Source organism: Mchenga conophoros, linkage group LG12, assembly GCF_057382185.1.
Source record: "Mchenga conophoros isolate Kocher_MC1m ecotype Shallow Benthic linkage group LG12, M_conophoros_male_GT1.1, whole genome shotgun sequence".
Classification (NCBI taxonomy): domain Eukaryota; kingdom Metazoa; phylum Chordata; class Actinopteri; order Cichliformes; family Cichlidae; genus Mchenga; species Mchenga conophoros.
This window is the reverse complement of record NC_140537.1, coordinates 17,083,527-17,104,555: the sequence shown is the minus strand read 5'-3', so window position 1 is coordinate 17,104,555 and position 21,029 is coordinate 17,083,527. Positions and strand designations below refer to the sequence as shown.

The window sequence follows — 21,029 nt, the reverse complement described above, 5'->3', positions numbered from 1 at the left end:
CAAACGCGATTTCAATATGTCACATTGACAGTGGCTCACCGATGCCAATGACATAATTACCCAGCTACATTTCCGAAAGAATGCAAAAGCATTGAAATATATTTTTCCTTCCTATGATAGCCCGACGGGCAGGGCTGAGATTTTGGTAGCCCGACTGGAAAAATCGCTAGCCCCGGGACGTCGGGCTAGCGATTTTGCGAGCCCTGCAAGTAAGTGGATTTTGTTTTGACCCTCCTTTGTGCTTGAAAAAATTTGCATAACGTTTCACACTACAGTAAAAAATGGTTTCACTAACTAAGCTAGCTAGCATTAGCTAATAAAACCCCATCTTGATCTCTTCTATGATCATGTACAACAAGAAAGAAAAAAGAAGAACAGGAGATATCATGGTACTTATGTTGTTCTAGCCGTACTTCTTTTACCATAACCCTGATGAAACACTTTAATATTATGGGCAGTACTTTTGACCAATGAGTGTAATATATATATATATATATATATATATATATATATATATATATATATATATATATACTTATAAGCCTTATGTGCTTATATATAGTAGGTGACTTAGTCTGGAGCTCTTTTACACAAGATTCAGTAGAGCTATGCAGATGAATAAAATGAACAGACATGAAACTCTAGCAGCACTGCAATCATGTAACATGCTTCACTTTTCTAACTTCGTGTATGAAAAACACCATGTCATTTTGGCTAACTTTTTAAGTTACAAAGTTTATCGTCTCTTATGTTAGTCAGTGTTTCCCTGCTGCCCTGTCTGCTGTTTCAAACCCTTCAACATCTCAGCACCCACCTGTAGGCTCCAGGGGATGTTTACTCATAACTTCCCAATTTCTGTATTTATCAATTTTGTGGGGCGTGATGAGCTTGGAGACTTGACAAAAACTCTAATTATATTCTGGTGCCGCAAGAAATCAATCTTTTCAAACCCAAATGATCTGACGTATTTTGTGATAGAGTTGATGTTAGCCCCTACCCTCACTGTCAGCTCTTCCTTGAAAGTCCAAACCATGTGACGCATGTGACATTTATTGTAACTTCTGAATGCTTTACGTCGACTTTGTAAATTTTTTGCATGCCTATACAGCACCATCTTGCTTTATATTACGTTACGGCAAGCTGGCTAACTGCTAAAACTTTAAGGTATATAGAATGAGCTCTCAGGAGCTCAGTGTCTTCAGCGTGGTACCGTGCTGGAAATGCCACCTGTGCAAGTCCAGTTGTGAAATTTCCTCACTACTAAATGCTCCAGAGTCCATTGTTATGACAAAGTGCACGCGATCGAGAACAATAGCAACTCAGCCATGAAGCGCTAGGCCACGTATAATCACAGAGGGGGGTCAGCAGGTGTTGAGGTACATAGCTTACGGAGGTAAGTCAATCACTACAGACCTCCAAACGTCATGTGGACTTCAGATTAGCTCAAGAACAGTGCGTAGAGAGCTTCATGGGATAACTTTCCATGGCCAAGCAGCTGCATCCAAGCCTCATCAATCACAATGCAAAGTGCCAGATGCAGTAGTGTAAAGCATGACACCACTGGACTCAGTAAAAAGAAGTGGAGACATGTTCTCTGGAGTGACAAATGCTGCTTCTCCATCTATCAATCCAATGGATGAATCTTGGTTTTATCGCAGCTTGTCTGACTGCATTGTCTAAGGTTTGTGTGGTGGGGGTGTGGTCTACGGCTCCGCTGCAGAGGAGGGTGGGGCAGTGGGTTCTGCTGGCAGAGCAGCTGGGACTGATTGGTGTGATCAGTCCTGCTATTTCAGTTGCCAGCTGGGATTGGAGAGAGGATGGCTGTTCTGGGAACAAGTTGTCTGAAAAGCTGCACAGAGATCTTGAAAAAGTGTCATATAAAACATAATCAGTCCTGTAACAGTGTGTACATATGGATCAATTGTGTCACAGTGATGTCGAAAACCAGTTGCGGGATGAGCCATGACCAGTGCAGCCAGTGGCAGTACTGGCAACATTGCTGGCGGAAACGGCCACCATGCACCGGGAGCAGGTGGCGTTGCATCAAGGTTAGCTCCAATGGCTATGGGATCAGGCCGAGGATCAGACAAGAGAGTTGGAGGACCTGGTTGCTCTGGCTCTAGGCAGCAGAGTCGGCCAGTCCCAGGCCTGAGGAGGAGGCTCCCCAGAACCACTACAGCTTCGTGGGCTGCAGAGCAGCTGCCACGAGAGGTGGTCTCTAACACACGCTCTATTGCCTCCCCAGCAATGAAGGGTGCTTCCCCAACTCACAGGGAGCCTCGCAATTGCTGATGCAGGTGTGTTGGAGGTGAAGGCAGCTATAGACTGGCACCAGTAATGCCTGCTGACGGAGGTGGGGCAGGTGGTCAGTGTCACCAGCCCTCCAACACCTTCCCCCAGTCCAGGAAGGATGTACACCATACCTGTAAGGTGTTTAGGGGATACACGCCAGGATATGGTCGACTCGGGATGCACGCAGACCTTGATCCACCAAACTCTGGTTCGGCCAGGGCATTGTTGGAGACAGAGTGGGTGGAGGACAAGTGTGTACATAGGGACATACAAAAATATGTCTCCTCTGGGAAGGAGGAGACTGTGTTTCAGTTCGTCTCCCGAGTCAGCATCCCAAAAGATATAGTGATTGACCAGGGCACATTGTTCTTGTCTTGCACACTAAAAGAACTGTACAAATGACTTGGAATTAAAACTTTTCGGACCACCGTCCACCACCCTCAGAATGATGGGCTGGTGGAGAGGCTGTATAAGACTTTAAAATCCATGATTCATAAGTTCATTCATGAGGATGAATGCAATTGAGATCGCTGGTTAGACCCTCTGTTGTTCGAAGTGTGGGAGGTTCCCCAGGATTTTCTCCCTTTAAGGTAACTTTTCGGCAGGAAGCCACCGGTGGAAAGGAACTGGAAAGGACCCTTTATGGTCACACAGTGAGTGGGACATGTAGACTATGAAGTGGTACAGTCGGACAGGAGAGGACTCACACAAATTTATCACCTCAACCTCCTGAAAGTGCGGAGAGAGGCTAAAACCGTTTCTCTGGTCAGCCTTGTTGGGACTGGAGGTGCCAAATTCCACCTGCCTCCATTGTGATGGCCTTCTCACACAGGCCCCGAGAGCGGACATTGCTGCATTGCAACAATATTTTGCAGATGTGTTCTCCCCCCTGCCCGGCCATACCAGCCTCATAGAAACTGCATGACGGTACACACACATGTACATAAAAGACAAAGTGTTCAGAGAGAATTGGAAATGGAAAATGGAAAAGTCAGACAGCACATGGTGTAGTGCCATAGTTCTTGTGGTAAAGAAAGATGGATCTATATGGTTCTGTGTTGACTACCATAAAGTGGATGAAGTGTCACAGTTTATCTCATCGCCGGGTCAACAAGCTCCTGGACCGGTTAGGCACCATTTGCTTTTTTTATGTTTCTGGATTTAACAAAAACGTGTGCTTTGTTAATAACTGTACAGTAATACTGGGAGACGTGGGATGAAGAAAGTTGCTAAGAGTCATAATGCTAGCAGTGGTTAGGCTTTACTGTCCCCCTTTGGGGTTGATTGGATTAATTCCAGACAAAGCAAGAACCCAGAGTATTTTTAGCATATTCCCTACTTTCTGAGTACTCCCAACACAAAAAGTATCAAGAAACCCATACAGCTCCCAATGATCAGGAAGACACTAGCATTAGTTTTTCATCATGATCTTTACTTTTGATCCTGTTGATGCTGCAGCGATCACATGTTGTATATATAGAATTTGTGTTTTTTTTCCTAAGTAGTTTGCCACATGTCGAGGTCAGGGATAAAGGCATGGGCGGATTAAAGCCTATATCGACTCAATGAGAAAAGGCCATATGGGCAAATGAGATCCATGTCCATGAAGCACTAATCTGGGGATGCCCTGAGTGACGAAGGATGGACACTGCCCACATCTGCTAAGAGGCTTGGGAATTCAAATACAGCCAGTGGACTGCTCTACTGTATCCTGCACATTAGCGCCCCCATCTGACCCTGAATAATCAGAGAGTAAAAAAAGAGCCTTGATTGGGAAAGAAGATTAAAAACACTATCACAGTAAACAAATGTAACATTCATTCAAAACATACAGAAAGGAAACAATCATTTGAAGTTTACTGATTAAATTCAAATGAAAAGTTGTTTTGAAGTCATACATTAAAATTTAAATTCAAATGTATACAAGATAAAGGTGAAGATACTGTAAAGTAGATACAGATGTCTTTACAGAGAAATTACTACCACATAAAGAAACTTATATAGTCATTACCAGAATAATAGTTAGCGCGTGCCCCATAGCAAATAAAAGTTAAAAAAAAAGGCATAAATTAAAATGTAGAAGGTAAGGCAAGTGGAGATAAAGCAAAAAGGAGGGGGTATTTATTAGAGATTCTGTCCCAGTGATTGGCTGCAAGGCTAGTAGCAGAAGGACAAATGGACAAATCTAAGGAGCTAATAACACTGAATACGGAACGGCCCTCATGGGCAAATCTGGCACTAAGATGATAATGAGATTATAAAACCCTACTATATTGCGGCAAATTGTATAAGTGTTTCATTGAACCTTGTTGAACTTTCATTTATGCATGCCAGGCTCCTTCCCTTTTTGTCTCTCTCCTTTCTTCTCCTTCCCGGGATGATGGGTAGACTATGAGTAAGAGAAGGAGTAGAAAAAATGCCTTCTGGATAGAGTTTACCTAGTGTAGGGTTGAATAGAAGACCACAGACTGGGCTTTTCAGACATGCTTGTGGTTAGCATAATTACGGTAGCTTAAAAAATGAAAGGGTATGAGCTCTTGTCAGAGTACAAGTATATGTCCCATACATTTATCTATCGACTGCGTATACCTATTCCAAATATGTATACAAAATGTATGTAATAGGTGACAAGAGCAGTATTCATAAAACTGCGAAAGAAAGAATGGAATGAATTAATTCATCCCTGGTTCTGTTTCCTCGTCCCTGTTGGAGAGAGGTATCTCTAAGGCATAATGCTACCATCACCGTGCTTCACTATAAGGCTAATACTAGGTAAGTGATAGTCAAGTGACTGCAAATAAAAGTTGCCTGACATAGATTCATATGAGAGCATGGCTAATACTAATATAAGCTTAGGCGCAAGAGAGACAGAGTCTTTAAGGTAATTTTGTAATTTTACACACCATGCTTGTAGAATAACAACTCTTTTCCAAAACAGTTGGGACATTGTGCAACATATAAAGAGTGAGTCTGGATTGTATATTGTAAAAGAAAGCATCACCTGTTTTTCTTAACATCAGTGATGAAGTATGATGCCTGATCATATCTCAGATATGTTAGTGAGATGTCACCTACATAACATACCAGTGCTTTTGTTGTACTTTGACTGTTCATATTGAGAATTCATCTGAATAAAATGGAAATGTAAACAAGGCGTACCCAGTTTTTCCCTCTCTCAAATAAAAATTTGTAGGACCAAACAAGAGATTTATTTTTCTCTCTAACCATGATTCTCTCAAATCAAAATTTTAATGGTTGTAAAATACAATTATCACCTGTCACTGAGCAGTTATGGAATTGTTATTGTGATATGTATTTGTAAGTCTATGCTTCTGTTCGGTGTTCCACTTATTGTATGTGTAGGCGTGTGTAGGTATGTGTGCGTATATACGTGTGTGTGGATGCCAAGCACCTGCAGGCCTGATGGGCGTGGTCCTGCTAGAGGATTGGCCACGCCTGAAGCCCCACACACACCTGCTGCTGATCAGGCTCGTCGGGGGAGCTATTTAGGAGACCGATGGAGCTCCAACCGACGCGGGATCATTCCATGAGACTCCACGTTAGTCTTCAGCTTGGTTAAGTCTGTGAGTGTATGCCTACTGGAATTAAGTGTCTTGACGGCTGCCTCTGTTATTTCCGCTCAGGAGGAGTGTGGAACAGCGTAGGGCAGTAAGCACGGGGTGTGTGGACACACGAGAGTGGAGAACACAGAGCACGGACTTTTTGAGAAGACACGACACGGGAGTCACGGGAGTCACGGGAGAGCACGGGAGAGCACGGGGATTTACTGTTATTGTTCCATTCACTGTAAATAAACGCACTGCTTATACACAGAGCACTACGCCTGGGCCCTCCTTCCCTACTTCCCCACGGTTTGCCCTGCCAAACCGTGACAGTACCAATGAAAAACAAAAAACACTAATTCTGTCCTTTTAGAGTACTCACAACACAAATTACAGGATATATAAGAATGAAAAGGGGGTAAACATTTGGAAAAGATATGTGACATGCTGTCTTTCTCTCTGTTATGCAGGCAAATTTCAGTCAGATGTATCTGTTATTTAGGCTTATGGTCTTATGAATTGGTATTCTGATAATTTGAAAGACTTTATGATACTGAATTCAATATGTTAGAAATTCAATATGAACACTTTGAAACAGAAAAATACATTTGTGAGTCACTGACATCAGCATTTTCCACATCATCATGATTTAGTCTAGCAATGATTTGACCCAGACAATGCCCCGACCCTCTGGATCCAGATCAGAGGTTAGCATCCAGTTCACCTGAGTTTACCTCTCTACATCCTGCAATTCTGACACAGAATGTGCAAGTGAGGCTACGAAAACACATAATAGGTATGTGAAAACACACTCGTAAAACACACATGCACACACACACATATACAAGATACACACATTCACTTCCATGTGACCTTCTACCAAGGCAGCGGACTTCCACCCTACCAAGCTGAAAAAACAGAGGTTAGAGGAGGTGAGCTTCATTTGAGTGGGTCTAAATTTCCCAAATCAGCTCACACAAATATCAATCACACACTGTGTCTGTCTGTGTGTGTGTGTGTGTGTGTGTGTGTGTGTGTGTGTGTGTGTGTGTGTGTGTGTGTGTGTGTGTGTGTGTGACAGATTGATGTTTTTGTGTGGTGAAGAAGTGGAGACAGCTAAAGGTGTTTCACAGTCAGCAATGCGTGGATCAGGGAGGTGAGGGTTACAGTCAAGTCAAACCTAGAGCAGGATGAAACACATTTGCAATAAAAGCTTGACATTATGTGTCAACATACCTACTTTTATTTAAAAGTACTCATTTTTTGTCTATGGGTCTAAGTACATTATTAGTTTAAAAAATTCAAAGTGTCCCCCCTTGTCATCACACAAAAATAATTCTTACTTCTGTAACAATTCATGATACAGATAATAATAATAATTAATATTTGATTTTAACAGCAAAAGTTAAAAAAAAAATACATCCAATACATATATATGTTATACAGGAAATGAAAGTGAGTCCCATTCTGCAGTCCATTATGGTTAATTACAGCATTGTGCTGGGACTCTTGTACTAGAGCATGGTTGGTAATTAAAGTACAGGTAAGACATTAACTTACTTTTGTTAGCCATTAATCAGTGTTTACCTTCAGAGAGCTCCCCCTTTGTAATTAATAATCAGCTTGGACAATGAATAATCACCCAAGAGGAAGTTGTGTGTTCATGTGTGTGTTTTTATGTATTGGTGTGTTAATAGCAATGGGGTTTTCCCAAAGTACAGCCTTACTAATAAATGAATAATCTTCAGTCTCAGAAAACCCCCTCCAAAAACTTCAAACAAGGCAACCCCCCCCCCCCCCCCCGCCCCCCAACAAAAATAGAAGAGCCATTACAAGTAACACTCTCCTGTATTTGCTCTTTTTTTATCCATCTATTTCTGATCACCCTCATTCTCTCCAACTTTGAACGGTATCCTTTGCTTGGCATCTAAACAGTCCAGGTTTGGAATGATTACATGTTGGGAAGGCTTCTGCAACCCCCACATTAACAAGCACCCGACTCCTCAACTTATTTCTGTCAGCCTTGCTTCTACTCCAACACACACATGCGCAAACACACAAAGGGAGCTTTTCCAGAAAGAGATTGGTTCCACTTTATCTGCATATTTAGCCTGTGTTCAGTGTGCTGCTAACTGATAAAATTCTGCAAGTGTGCCAGGCCCCTGCCAAATGCCAGAGCACCGACCTTCTTAGGAGGAACAAATTCCTTTAGCAAAAATTTACAGAAAACAAATTAAAAAAACAAACAAAAACCCCAAAACAAAACAAACAAGCAAAGAAACAAATAACGAAAAGAATAAGGTAGTGAAAGAGGAAAGCAAGACAGTCAAAGGAGAAGGGGATGGATCCAGGCTTTATTCCAATGATAATGATATTGATATATTAGTGAAGACTCCCAGAGATTATCATTAACATATAATATTAACATATTATGGTATACCAGCATTGCTTCACAGATGCTTAGGAATAGCAGACATGCCTTCAAGGCTCCTTTTGCCAAAAAAAATCTGAATCAAAACGGATCCTCATTTCTCCAGAGAGCCAAGAAGTATGCAGAGGAGTAGATACATAAAGGGTGAAACCAAGAATAATTATCTTTCTTCGAAAAATTAGTTATTGCTAAGAAAGAAGAATGGATGCAGGAGAGCAAAAGAGCAATGGCAAGACTCACCCTTCAACCCATTCTCCCATTTTTCTGCCTGACCAATACCCTTGCACTTAGCGTGCGTGCGTGTGTGTGTGTGTCCGTTAAGTGAGTGATCATACGCCATTCTCAGCAGCAGCCAGGGGCCCAGGGCTTCCTCGGTCTGGCTACGTAGAAGAGCAGCGGTTCACATTGGGATGTCTGTCATTGCGTATGTGCACATGCATGTGCGTGCATGATAACAAGGATTCACTGGTCTGTTTTCTGTTGCTGAGAGGTTTTATCTCCAACCTTGATTAGCAACACCTACACACACATATCCATACTATAGCAACCTAAACAAAGGCAGTCGTAGTAGCAGGAGTGACTGCTGATTGAAGTGTTGGGCCACGATGCCCTGACAGCCTTCCTTCAACCTTCTCTCAACCTCGTCACCTCCGTTGCTCTGCTGTGACTCTCACCACAATAGCTGCTGCTTGTGAACCTGCCAGGCTGCCAAGGACACAAAGATGACTGAACCAACCTTTGACATTAGAAGTGTCCACTAAAAGACCAGAGACAAGCCGAGTTGGCAGCTCTGTTAACAGGCTAGAGACCGAGATCTTTTCAGCTTGCTTAAAGTAGCAAAAGTCAATAGAGCACAAGTCAATAGTGCATACATTTGGATGGACGCCGTGTCAAACAAGTCTGTGTTTAGATATTGTTAGGCATGCCAACAGTTTCAAAAGGTGACCTCAATATTTTGGCACAACTGTTGCTGTCTTTTGACCGACAGCAGTCACGGAGAAGGAGCAGAAGAGACATAAATCATCAAAGTAAAAAACTGACATTTGAGCATGAAATACAGCATGAGGTTTGTATTGAAGGCTAGATGACATTTCAAGGAGCTGATTCACTCGAAGATGTTAAGGCCACCCACCCACACAGCTCCATGTGGAACATGCCGTTTTAGTGGCCGAGATGAGATAGGAGTGCTAGAGATGTATTCACAGACATGTGGAGCATGTGTAAGATGACCTATACATTCACCATGATGTCAGGGAGGATCTTTGAAGAGAATAAAATCACAAAGCAGAGCATCCTGAGCAAAGATGGAAATGAGGGAAGAGCTAAGAACGTGAACGTTCGAGTATGTTTGTGTGTAACACTGTAACAAAGCAAAAACAGGTGTTTTTAATACCTGCGACAGATATATTGCTTCCTGCTTAAGGCTTGACTTTCCTTCTTTTTTTCATATGTGTGGGACTGTGCAAGCATGCCTGTGTGTGTGTCACTCTTCAAACAACACTGCAATCATCATCTCTTATCAACGGTCATGTTGAGGATTACAGCTTTCATCCCTAATCCTACATTAAGGACACATTCTCATGATGGACGTGACATCATCAAGGCCAGTCAACCACAGAGAGGGCACAAGGACAGGAAGCCAAACACCACAGGAAAGGATTAATGAATATAGGAGACAGAATGGATGATGAAAAAAAATGCAAGAGGGGGTCACAAAGAAGATGAAAACAGAAATGAACTCAGATAGCAAAATTTCTGCAGTGCTGCTGATACAACCTCTCTATTTGTGTTTCAAGATAATCTTCCACTGCTTCAGTTCCACAGTTTGTCTAACAATGACACTCAATCTGTTCTACTAAGATTTAAGATGTATCCATTACCCAGACACATGCGCACAAACATGGACATGTGCTAAATACACACCGTTCTGAACTGACTGAATTCCGATCCACTCCTTTAAATCACTGAAGGAAAAAATACACAAATACTGAGGAGTTTATTTTTAGTCTGCATGAGTCCTTATTGCTTTTTATTAAAAGAAATACCAAGCTGCACTATTACATCCTCTGTGACAGTTCCACATTATATTTAAACCAATGATATAGAACGAAAAAACCACCTTCAATTTTCATGCTAAATAATCTGTGGTTATGGTTTCTAGATATTTAACTGACTTTCAACATATACAAGTGTTAAAATCAATGGACAGATTATTGCATCGTTGTTTGTAACCCTCTCGATGCACTAGTTTCTCAGTACACCTCACTATACCACCCAGAGAAATCATGCCTCTTTTTTAACTGTTACTAAAAAAAACAAATATGCTTGACTTATCTAACATTGGCACAATCCAGTTTCCTGCTCGCAAACGTGTGTCAAATTTTAACCAGGAACCTCCCAATACTTCAATGTTCAACAGCCTTATAATGAGCAAAATCTAATAAAACTGAAAGGGATCCCAATTATGCTGTGATTCACAGACATTGAGAAATACTGTTTATATTTTTGGACAGACAGTTTTGGTACCTGCAGAGACTCTGGGGCAGTCTGGCATCATAGGCTCCAGTGGTATGTCCAAGGGCTCTGGACTTGATACCCAGTTACGACAGTGCTTTAGAAAGAGAAAAATAAAACAAATAAACTCTTTGACATTCAAAAGAATTAAATATGACATGTGGAGAGTAATGAATATGTAGCAAGCAGTTTCTTCCACTATTACTTCCACAAACACAGAGAAAACTATTGTAAAAGATGAAGATATAAAAGGAAAGTATTTGGTACAAAATTTAAGTCTTTAATCTTGTTAATAATGGGTGTTAGGGCTGGGCCATATTATACCGTTCACGGTAATACCGGTATAATGTTAGGCAACGATAGGAAAATGAAATATCGCGATAGAATGGGAGTAAAACGCGCATGCGCAGTGCCTTTGTTTTCATACGCACATGGCCGATTGTTGAGTGAAACAGATGAACCAGAATTGGTTTGTAAAAATGGTGCAACTTCCGTGATGTGGAACTGGTTTGGTGTTTGTCCGTCAGATACACAACAAAGCACATTTTTTTGCAGAACATGCAAGCAGCCGTTGTTATTGTCGTATTTGTCGGACTAAGATGCTCTTAAATCTGGGAGTAATCTGGGTCCTAAACTCCGTATGTTTCAGGTCAAACAACACTGCAGCATCACTTAGAGTTAAAAACTGTCTAAATTCTTTCATCTTTAATAAAACGATCAGCATTGCTGCTTTACCAGGTGCAACTATAAAGTTTAACTTCCAGGCATCCATGAAAACAAAAGTTATTACATTTAACGGAGTTAGAAGTTAGCAGGAAGCTAGCGGAAGTTAGCTCGCTAGTTTCGCTAGTTACCTAAGCATGATATTGCATGTTCTGACTGAGAGATTTCTGAAAAAAATCAAACGCACAGCTCTGCTATCACTTCCAACATAAATGAAGACAGGAAACTAAACAGCAGTGACGTTTGTAGGGTTACTGAAGTTGGGCTAGCTGGTATATAATGATGTGCTACGTGATCGCTAGCGACACAGCTATGTTAGCATAACATAAACAGTGAAGCTGGAGGACGAACACTAACACTTTTCCACTTATAAAAGTTAACGTGAAGGTTCTTCATGGTTAGAGACAAATGCAATCGCATGGCAGGATGCTGTAAACGGACCAAACTTCAGTCAGGAGAACAACTGAGATAATCCATCCACAATACAAGGTTAGTCATTAATATACTGCAACAAAATGGGAATAGAGCAGCTGCCAGAGAATTCAACATTAATGAATCAATGGTACAGAAGTGGAGGAAGCAAGAAGAATGAGTTTAATAAAGTTTGATTTATCTGACTGCTTTGTTTCGCTTAATGTGCCTTATAATCCCGTGCACCTTATGGTCCGAAAAATGCGTACTGCACACTGCAGTTTAATGTTGCAAAGCACCTCTTTTAACTTCAGTGGATATTATACATGGTTATGCTCAGGATATGTCAGCCCATTTCTACTGGAAATGCCTTTTGGTTAAACTTTCAGCAAGGAATTTGCATTTGCACTGTTACATTTTTATAAAGCTTTAATGTACATAAAAACCAGCTTCTTGTTTAAGTGAAAATAAATGGAAGGTTGTCTTTTTGCGCTAGTAATGTTGTGGAGTTGTATTTTGTCTCACATCAATTATATCGTCGGTTATATCGTTATCGCAAATTTTCAAATATATATCGTGATAAATATTTTTGGCCATATCGCCCTGCTCTAATGGGTGTGTGTTTTTATTTTGTTTCAACTGCATCTAACCAAACACTGAAAAAGGAGCGAAAGCGGTTGGAAACAAACAGAAAGACAGTACGCAAGAAAGTGTGTGTGTTTCTGTGTGTGTGTAGATGAGTAAGGTGGGGGAAGAGAAGGAGAGACAGGAACAAGCAATTAAAAGCTCAGTGACATGTTGCTCAGACAGCTTGGCGTTTGTTTGTGGTGGAGAGCTGAGGCCTTCTACCACAGCGGATGAGTGAGTGCCCTGGGGGAGGGTGTCTGCCCAGCTTGCTGACCCATAACCCCCTGCAAACACCCCTACTCCTCTCACAACCCCAGTGGTTGACAACTCTACTGTCAGAAAGAGGAGAAGACCTCTTCATTCGTTTTTTTTCTTTATGCTGTCTTCATCTTCCTATCTGTCTGGCACTCCCTTTTTTTTTCTACCTACCACTGCAGGTTATTTTAGACATATAAGGTCTTAAGCCCCATGTACCATTAATCAAAAGTATCAATGCTTCAGAATAAGGCAACTTAAGTTTTCAGTGCTGTAAGTTTTCATTCTCCGGGTCAGCGGATGACAGCGCATCAAAGTTTGTTTTCCCTTTTGACTCTGCAATGTGGATTGGTATGCTGTGGCTTGTAAGGTAGGTACAAAAACAAGGGAAAAGGGAGAAAGAGACAGAGGGAGGCTGAGAAGGAATGCTTAGAGAAGACGTCCCCCAAGATAAGATAAAAGTTCAATAGAAGAAAGAGAAAATGTAAAGAGATTAGAATGTGCAGCTGGTGTCCTTCTGAATCACTGCTTATCTGCCCTTGTTTACTTTCACCCTGGCCCCCTGACAGCCATTACGGTATTGTACGTGCTTGTGTGCGCGCGTGCGGTTGTGTGTGTGGGTCAGTGACTGCATTTCAAGGGGTCTCCCACGAAGATGTGTAGAGTTGTGAACCCTTCAAAATATACACACACACACACACACCGACGCACAGATGCTTTTGCATTTTTGCCCTCTGTGACGCCGACTCCCAAAGACCTAAAGCAAGACTCACAGAACAGACAAACCCTGCAAATGCTTTCAATTTAAATTACGTAACACAATCACCCAAACGCACATACATTACTTTTGTGGATATATATTCTGTTCTATAGTCTTTACAAGTTCTCTGGTTTCTGTACGAATATTAAAACTGCATCGAAGCAGAGACACTGAATACATCTAATCCAAACTGAGGTCCTCTTTGCTGTTTATTTTTGTTGAAAAAAGTCTGCGCAGCTAGGGCAAAGCAAATCTCTCATCATATGCTTGACATATACTGCAGTGAGGGTACATTGTGATTTATTTACTGCAAGCTTATAGAGAAATATAGAAATTCATTACAAGAGATAATCATGATGAAACATCTGGAACATATAAATCCGTAGCAAATATTCATTTGGGAAATTTACAGAAAAGTCTGTTATTGAAATAAAGTTTGTTTTTCTTAAGAATGGATTACATATGAACCAAAGTAGTCAATCACTGAATGTGTCTCTTAAATGGTAGGAATGCCTGAATTTCTGGTGCTTTTTCATTTATTTTTAGCCCTGTCAATCAAAAAAAATGCTAGCCACTGGAAAGCATAGAGAATAAAAGTAGCCAAAGAGGTTGAAGAAAGATCAGCCATGAGATGAGAGGGGATGAAGGGGGGGTGGCTGGAGGGCTTGGTGTTCGGGGGAAGATGACAAGTCATCTTGGTAAACAGTGGCATATTGTGTATTTTTAGATCCTTTGGTTTGCCCTAGATGTGCTCTCCTCTGAGCCCGGGCTCGAGGGCAGAGTGGTGCAGAGTAGCACAGAAGCAGTGGGGCTCCTTGACTGCTACATCAAGTGTCTCATTGTATCTCCTTTAATTCATTCTGTCTGTCTGGAGGAAGATGTCAGCTGGGCTGTGGAGCAGTGGGCTGAAGGCAGCTAGAGAGAAGGGAAGGAGGGGAGTCTTTCAAAGGGCCCTCCTCCCTCCCCTACACCTCCACCACCAATGGAGGCAGGGAGGCTGAGGTTTGAATAGATTTGTCAAGGCAACAACACACATGTGCACACAAACTCTTGCATAAATGCACACACACACAGCACAAAGCCCCAGTACTGTGGGAGACCGCAGGCATAACAGCAGTCACATAAAGGCAAGGCCTGCTGGCTGGGATTAGAGAAGGGCGACATGACAAAAGGATGGCACATCACATCGGCTGCCTCTGACACATAGCATCATCACTTCAAGCAGCTCGTCCACCGATCAATGATGCCATTGAACTAAAAGCAGACAGAGAAACAAACATGTAAACAGATTTGGCTGTCCCAAACCTCTGCTACTCTGTGCATGTGCTTTTCTTTGCATGCTTGGATTTATGCTGGTTATGAACATACACATTTGCCCAGTCTTTGGGAAAATCTTTTGAAGTTTAACTTTGCCAACTACCAGTTGGAATATTTAGATTGATATGGACTTAGTAATGTGTTAGGAATGAAAGGATGCCACATTGTTTGATGGAGATAAAAATGATCAACTTACAGATTTCTGATAGAGGGTTTAAGAGTTCATGGAGCCATGGGGCGACCATAGCTCAGGGGGTTGGGAAGCGTATCTGTAACCGGAAGGTCGCCGGTTCGATCCCCGGGCTCTCTGTGCTGGTCGTTGTGTCGTGGGGAAGACACTTTACCCTACTTTACCCTACTGGTGATGGCGCGATATGGCAGCCTCGCTTCTGTCAGTCTGCCCCAGGGCAGCTGTGGCTACAACCGTAGCTTGCCTCCACCAGTGTGTGAATGTGAGAGTGAATGAATAGTGGCATTGTAAAGCGCTTTGGGTGCCTTGAAAAGCGCTATATAAATGCAATCCATTATTATTATTACTGATGGCAGTCAGCTTAGCCTGTAGAGGTCTGTGTGTCCCTCCAAGGATATATCTCCCCAAATCATCACTGACCCACCACAAAACTGGTCGTGCTGAACGATATTCTTTCTTTTTCTGTTTCTCCTGTGAAACAGTTTTTGATGATTTGCAAATGTGCTATATAAAGTTTATTATTACTTATGACCACTTCCTACTGTGCAAAATGCAGAATAAAAAAAATAAAACTCTATTATTTTATTAGTAATAATGTGGATTGATAATTAAACTGTTTATCAAATAAATTCTAAATTTAGCAACAAATACCAGTCAAATGTTTGGACATACCAGATCTTTGACTGGTACTGTATATAATCACTGGATTCTCAGTGTGTACGCATGCCAACTTGGTACATATTGGTAGATGTTTTGTCTCCATACACACTTCCACTCCGTTTGAGCATTTGCATGCAAGGTTAACCACATTAGTAGCTACCACAAACCAATTCGCCTTAAAGAGGAGTGCTTTATAATGGCCTTCAACACCAGAGCTGCATCAATGCAGACTTTCCAGTGGTGTGCAAGACTGTTGTGAGCAACTACCCACATATTTATTGGTAAAATGCTCAAACTGTGAAAGATGTTTAATCTGATGTCACAATTTAAAGGTTACATTTTATTGTGACTAAAAGATGCCTGTCTCTAGTCAAGAAAACTGAAGATGGGGTATTTTAATTGTAAAATGTGTATTAGCAGAGATGGTTACAATAGCAAAGCAGCTTACCAGAGTTAAAAAAAAAAAACAGAAGATGTTTACAGGACATGCTACCAAAGAAACTTGTTAATAGCTTGTTTTTCCTCATAATGCATGCACCATTCAGAGTGAAGTTTATTCTGAAGCTTGTACCTGTATTTATATCCTATGCATAATTCTTACTGTTTAATTAAGGTCACTGTTTTGTCAATTTTAGGCAACGAAACTATACGGGTTTGCATTCAGATACACTCTCATGTTTAAAGACAAACTTATCAGTTGATTCAGCCTTCCATCATATTACTTGTTGCTGCAATGATGAGTTCAGTGTCAGTGAAGTGCAGAGAGCTCTTGGCTAAGGTCTCATGATAACTACTTCAGACGTTTAGGGATTTAGGTTTCTATTACAGTACTTGGCATTTTGATAAAATGACTTTAAAAGGGTACCCAGTGGATTAAAATGTGGAGCCAAAGGGTCCTGACCGAGTGTCAGATGGGAGGGAGACTAACCTTCTATATATGCAACCATCTATACCACCTCGGTTGCAAAACTGCATCTCCACCTCTCATTCTGAAAGCACACCAAACTGAGTCCCATGACAGAAACTCTGTACCAAGTGCACAAAGTCTCCTAAACCATAACACACATGACAGTCTGCTACCTAACTTCTCAGAAAGTAGTCCTGAGTATCAATTTTTGCTCACTCTCTCTGTGTCTGTTTCTAACCCACCTCCCCCAGTTCTTGAATAATCTCTATGGATTAGGATGGTTTATTCATGACCATAGTGTACTCTGAATGTGTGTGCATATGCGTGTGTGTCTGTGTGTGTGTGCGTGCTCTGGGCAGGCCACTAGAGTGTGACAGCAGGCCAGCACAGTGACAGGAGACACCTTGGAGATTGTGACAGGCTGCCAGCTGTACACCATCATTTGGATTTCTCTCTCTCACTCACTTCTCCTCACTATGCTACTCATCTACCTCCACATATATCTCTTCATCCTCCTTCTGCATCTGTATTCACTCCATTCACACAGTACCTGTGTTTTTTTCTCTTTCCACAGCTCTACACTGTGCTTTCTCAGTGGCAGTCAACAGGATTTAAATAATTGAATGTTTCTCATACTCTGTTTCTTTGTATATTTTTTTCTGTCTCAGTCAGTAGATGAGTCTTTCTATCTTTGCTCTGGCCTACCCCATCTTTTTTTTAATCTCACCTTCACTCACTATTTGGTTTCCTTGCTGTGACGTCAGTTCCCCCTTGTCTGACCCATCTGGTCTATACAACCTGGCTCAGCAGGCACTGATCTCTAAATCCTATCTTCTCTCTTTCACCCGTTTCATCACTCCATCTCACCATCCACTGACCTCTTGAACCTCAAAAGAAGAGAATTACCACTGTCCGAGGAGAAAAGAACACGGCTGGGGTGTCCCAAACTCACATACATCCACTTGTATTGGCATCCATCTTTATTCACCAAACAGGGCATTAGTGAGGTTCAGTGCTAGCTAACCTTCTATGATGAGCTGCCCATACATTAGTGTGCAATGAAACAGATGGGTTACTTATAAAAATGTCCTTATGTGTGTGTATATATATATATATATATATATATATATATATATATATATACACACATATATATATATATATATATATAAACACCCAGCACGCCCCTGCGGGCGGTTTATCCTTCAAGCTCGGGTCCTCTACCAGAGGCCTGGGAGCTTGAGGGTCCTGCGCAGTATCTTAGCTGTTCCCAGGACTGCGCTCTTCTGGACAGAGATCTCCGATGTTTTTCCCGGGATCTGCTGGAGCCACTCGCCTAGCTTGGGAGTCACCGCACCTAGTGCTCCGATTACCACGGGGACCACCGTTACCTTCACCCTCCACATCCTCTCGAGCTCTTCTCTGAGCCCTTGGTATTTCTCCAGCTTCTCGTGTTCCTTCTTCCTGATATTGCTGTCATTGGGAACCGCTACATCGATCACTACGGCCGTCTTCTTCTGTTTGTCTACCACCACTATGTCCGGTTGGTTAGCCACCACCATTTTGTCCGTCTGTATCTGGAAGTCCCACAGGATCTTAGCTCGGTCATTCTCCACCACCCTTGGGGGCATCTCCCATTTTGACCTCGGGACTTCTAGGTTATACTCGGCACAGATGTTCCTGTACACTATGCCGGCCACTTGGTTATGGCGTTCCATGTATGCCTTGCCTGCTAGCATCTTGCACCCTGCTGTTATGTGCTGGATAGTCTCTGGGGCATCTTTACACAGCCTGCACCTGGGGTCTTGCCTGGTGTGATAGACCCCAGCCTCTATGGATCTTGTGCTCAGAGCTTGTTCTTATGCTGCCATGATTAGTGCCTCTGTGCTGTCTTTCAGTCCAGCTTTGTCCAGCCACTGGTAGGATTTCTGGATATCAGCCACCTCCTCTATCTGCCGGTGGTACATACCGTGCAGGGGCCTGTCCTTCCATGATGGTTCCTCGTCTCCCTCCTCTTTCTTGGGTTTCTGCTGCCTGAGGTATTCACTGAGCACTCGGTCAGTTGTGTATATATATATATGTATTGGGGTGCAACGATACTCGTATCGATATTGAACCGTTCGATACAGTGCTTTCGGTTCGGTACGCATATGTATCGAACAATACATAATTTTTTATTTATTTTATCAACTTTTCTTATGAAGAAGGTGCCTAAGAAGTACAGGAAGCTGTCCATACCTGAGGCCTTGGAAACTGCCAAGCAACGACTCACAGCCTTGGCCAGCCGCTTGAGGAGGTACACCAGAGAGATAGAAGGCAAGAGAATAAACCAGCTGTTCTCCAGACTGACCAACCTGTGCACTGCCTGGATTGATTACAAGAAGGCCTATGACTCAATGCCCCACACCTGGATCCTGGAATGCCTAGAACTATATAAGATCAACAGGACCCTGAGAGCCTTCATCAGGAACTCAATGGGGATGTGGCGGACAACACTGGAGGCCAACCTCAAGCCCATAGCACAAGTCACCATCAAGTGCGGGATCTACCAAGGAGATGCTCTGTCCCCACTGCTGTTCTGCATAGGCCTGAACCCCCTCAGTGAGATAATTGACAAGACTGGCTACGGATACCGACTACGGAATGGAGCGGTTGTCAGCCACCTCCTGTACATGGATGACATCAAGCTGTATGCCAAGAGTGAACGAGACATCGATTCACTGATCCACACCACCAGGATATACAGCAATAACATCAGAACATACAGTTACAAGTACTTGGGGATCCCGCAGGCAAATGGGAACCATGAAGAGGCCGCTAGGAAAGCTGCAACCACCAAGTACCTGCAAAGGGTCAGGCAAGTCCTGAAGAGTCAGCTGAACGGTAAGAACAAGATCTGGGCTATCAACACCTACGCCCTGCCCATGATCAGGTACCCTGCTGGGGTAATAGGCTGGCCAAAGGAGGAGATAGAAGCCACTGACATCAAGACAAGAAAGCTCCTTACCATGCATGGAGGGTTTCACCCCAAGTCCAGCACCCTGAGGCTGTACGCTAAGCGGAAGGAAGAGGGCCGGGGACTGGTGAGTGTCAGCACCACAGTCCAGGATGAGACAAGGAACATCCATGAATACATCACGAAGATGGCCCCAACTGACAGTGTGCTCAGTGAATACCTCAGGCAGCAGAAACCCAAGAAAGTGGAGGAAGGCGAGGAACCATCATGGAAGGACAGGCCCCGGCATGGTATGTACCACCGGAAGATTGAGAAGGTGGCTGATATCCAGAAATCCTACCAGTGGCTGGACAAAGCTGGACTGAAAGACAGCACAGAGGCACTAATCATGGCAGCACAGGAACAAGCACTAAGCACAAGATCCATAGAGGCTGGGGTCTATCACACCAGGCAAGACCCCAGGTGCAGGCTGTGTAAAGATGCTCCAGAGACAATCCAGCACATAACAGCAGGGTGTAAGATGCTAGCCGGCAAGGCATACATGGAACGCCATAACCAAGTGGCCGGCATAGTGTACAGGAACATCTGTGCCGAGTATAATCTGGAAGTCCCGGGGTCAAAATGGGAGATGCCCCCAAGGGTGGTGGAGAATGACCGAGCTAAGATCCTGTGGGACTTCCAGATACAGACGGACAAAATGGTGGTGGCTAACCAACCGGACATAGTGGTGGTAGACAAACAGAAGAAGACGGCCGTAGTGATCGATGTAGCGGTTCCGAATGACAGCAACATCAGGAAGAAGGAACACGAGAAGCTGGAGAAATACCAAGGGCTCAGAGAAGAGCTCGAGAGGATGTGGAGGGTGAAGGTAATGGTGGTCCCCGTGGTAATCGGAGCACTAGGTGCGGTGACTCCCAAGCTAGGCGAGTGGCTCCAGCAGATCCCGGGAATAACATCGGAGATCTCTGTCCAGAAGAGCGCAGTCCTGGGAACAGCTAAGATACTGCGCAGGACCCTCAAGCTCCCAGGCCTCTGGTAGAGGACCCGAGCTTGAAGGATAAACTGCCCGCAGGGGCGTGCTGGGTGTTTATATATATATATATATATATATATATATATATATATATATATATGTACACACACACACACACACACCCACACACATCTTCATTTTAAGCCAATTATTAGCAAAACTGTGCAACAGTAGAACCCAAAGCTATATGGTTAGCATTCAAAAAGACTGTAACCAACGTTTTTATGAAGTCACTGTACATACAACATTCTTCCTTAGAATGACAGACGTAGAGTACAGTGGTAGAATTAATTAGCAATAAATCTCTATTGCTAAGTTTAACAGTTAAAACTATAAGGAACAGAGGCAGGTGAAATAATGTGTGTGAAATCTGTAGATGTACGTTTCTCC

At 42.8% G+C, this 21,029-nt stretch overlaps 1 protein-coding gene across 2 annotated transcripts in view; it reads right to left on the bottom strand.

Annotated features, from left to right (window-relative positions):
• The window catches only part of arb2a (ARB2 cotranscriptional regulator A), a 165,208-nt gene that overhangs the window by 41,002 nt on the left and 103,177 nt on the right, over positions 1 to 21,029 (bottom strand). For both annotated transcript variants that reach the window (XM_085294105.1, XM_085294106.1), the window contains one exon: positions 10,813 to 10,897. In XM_085294105.1, coding sequence (XP_085150231.1) covers positions 10,813 to 10,897 — 85 coding nt within the window. The remainder of the gene's footprint in view (positions 1 to 10,812; positions 10,898 to 21,029) is intronic.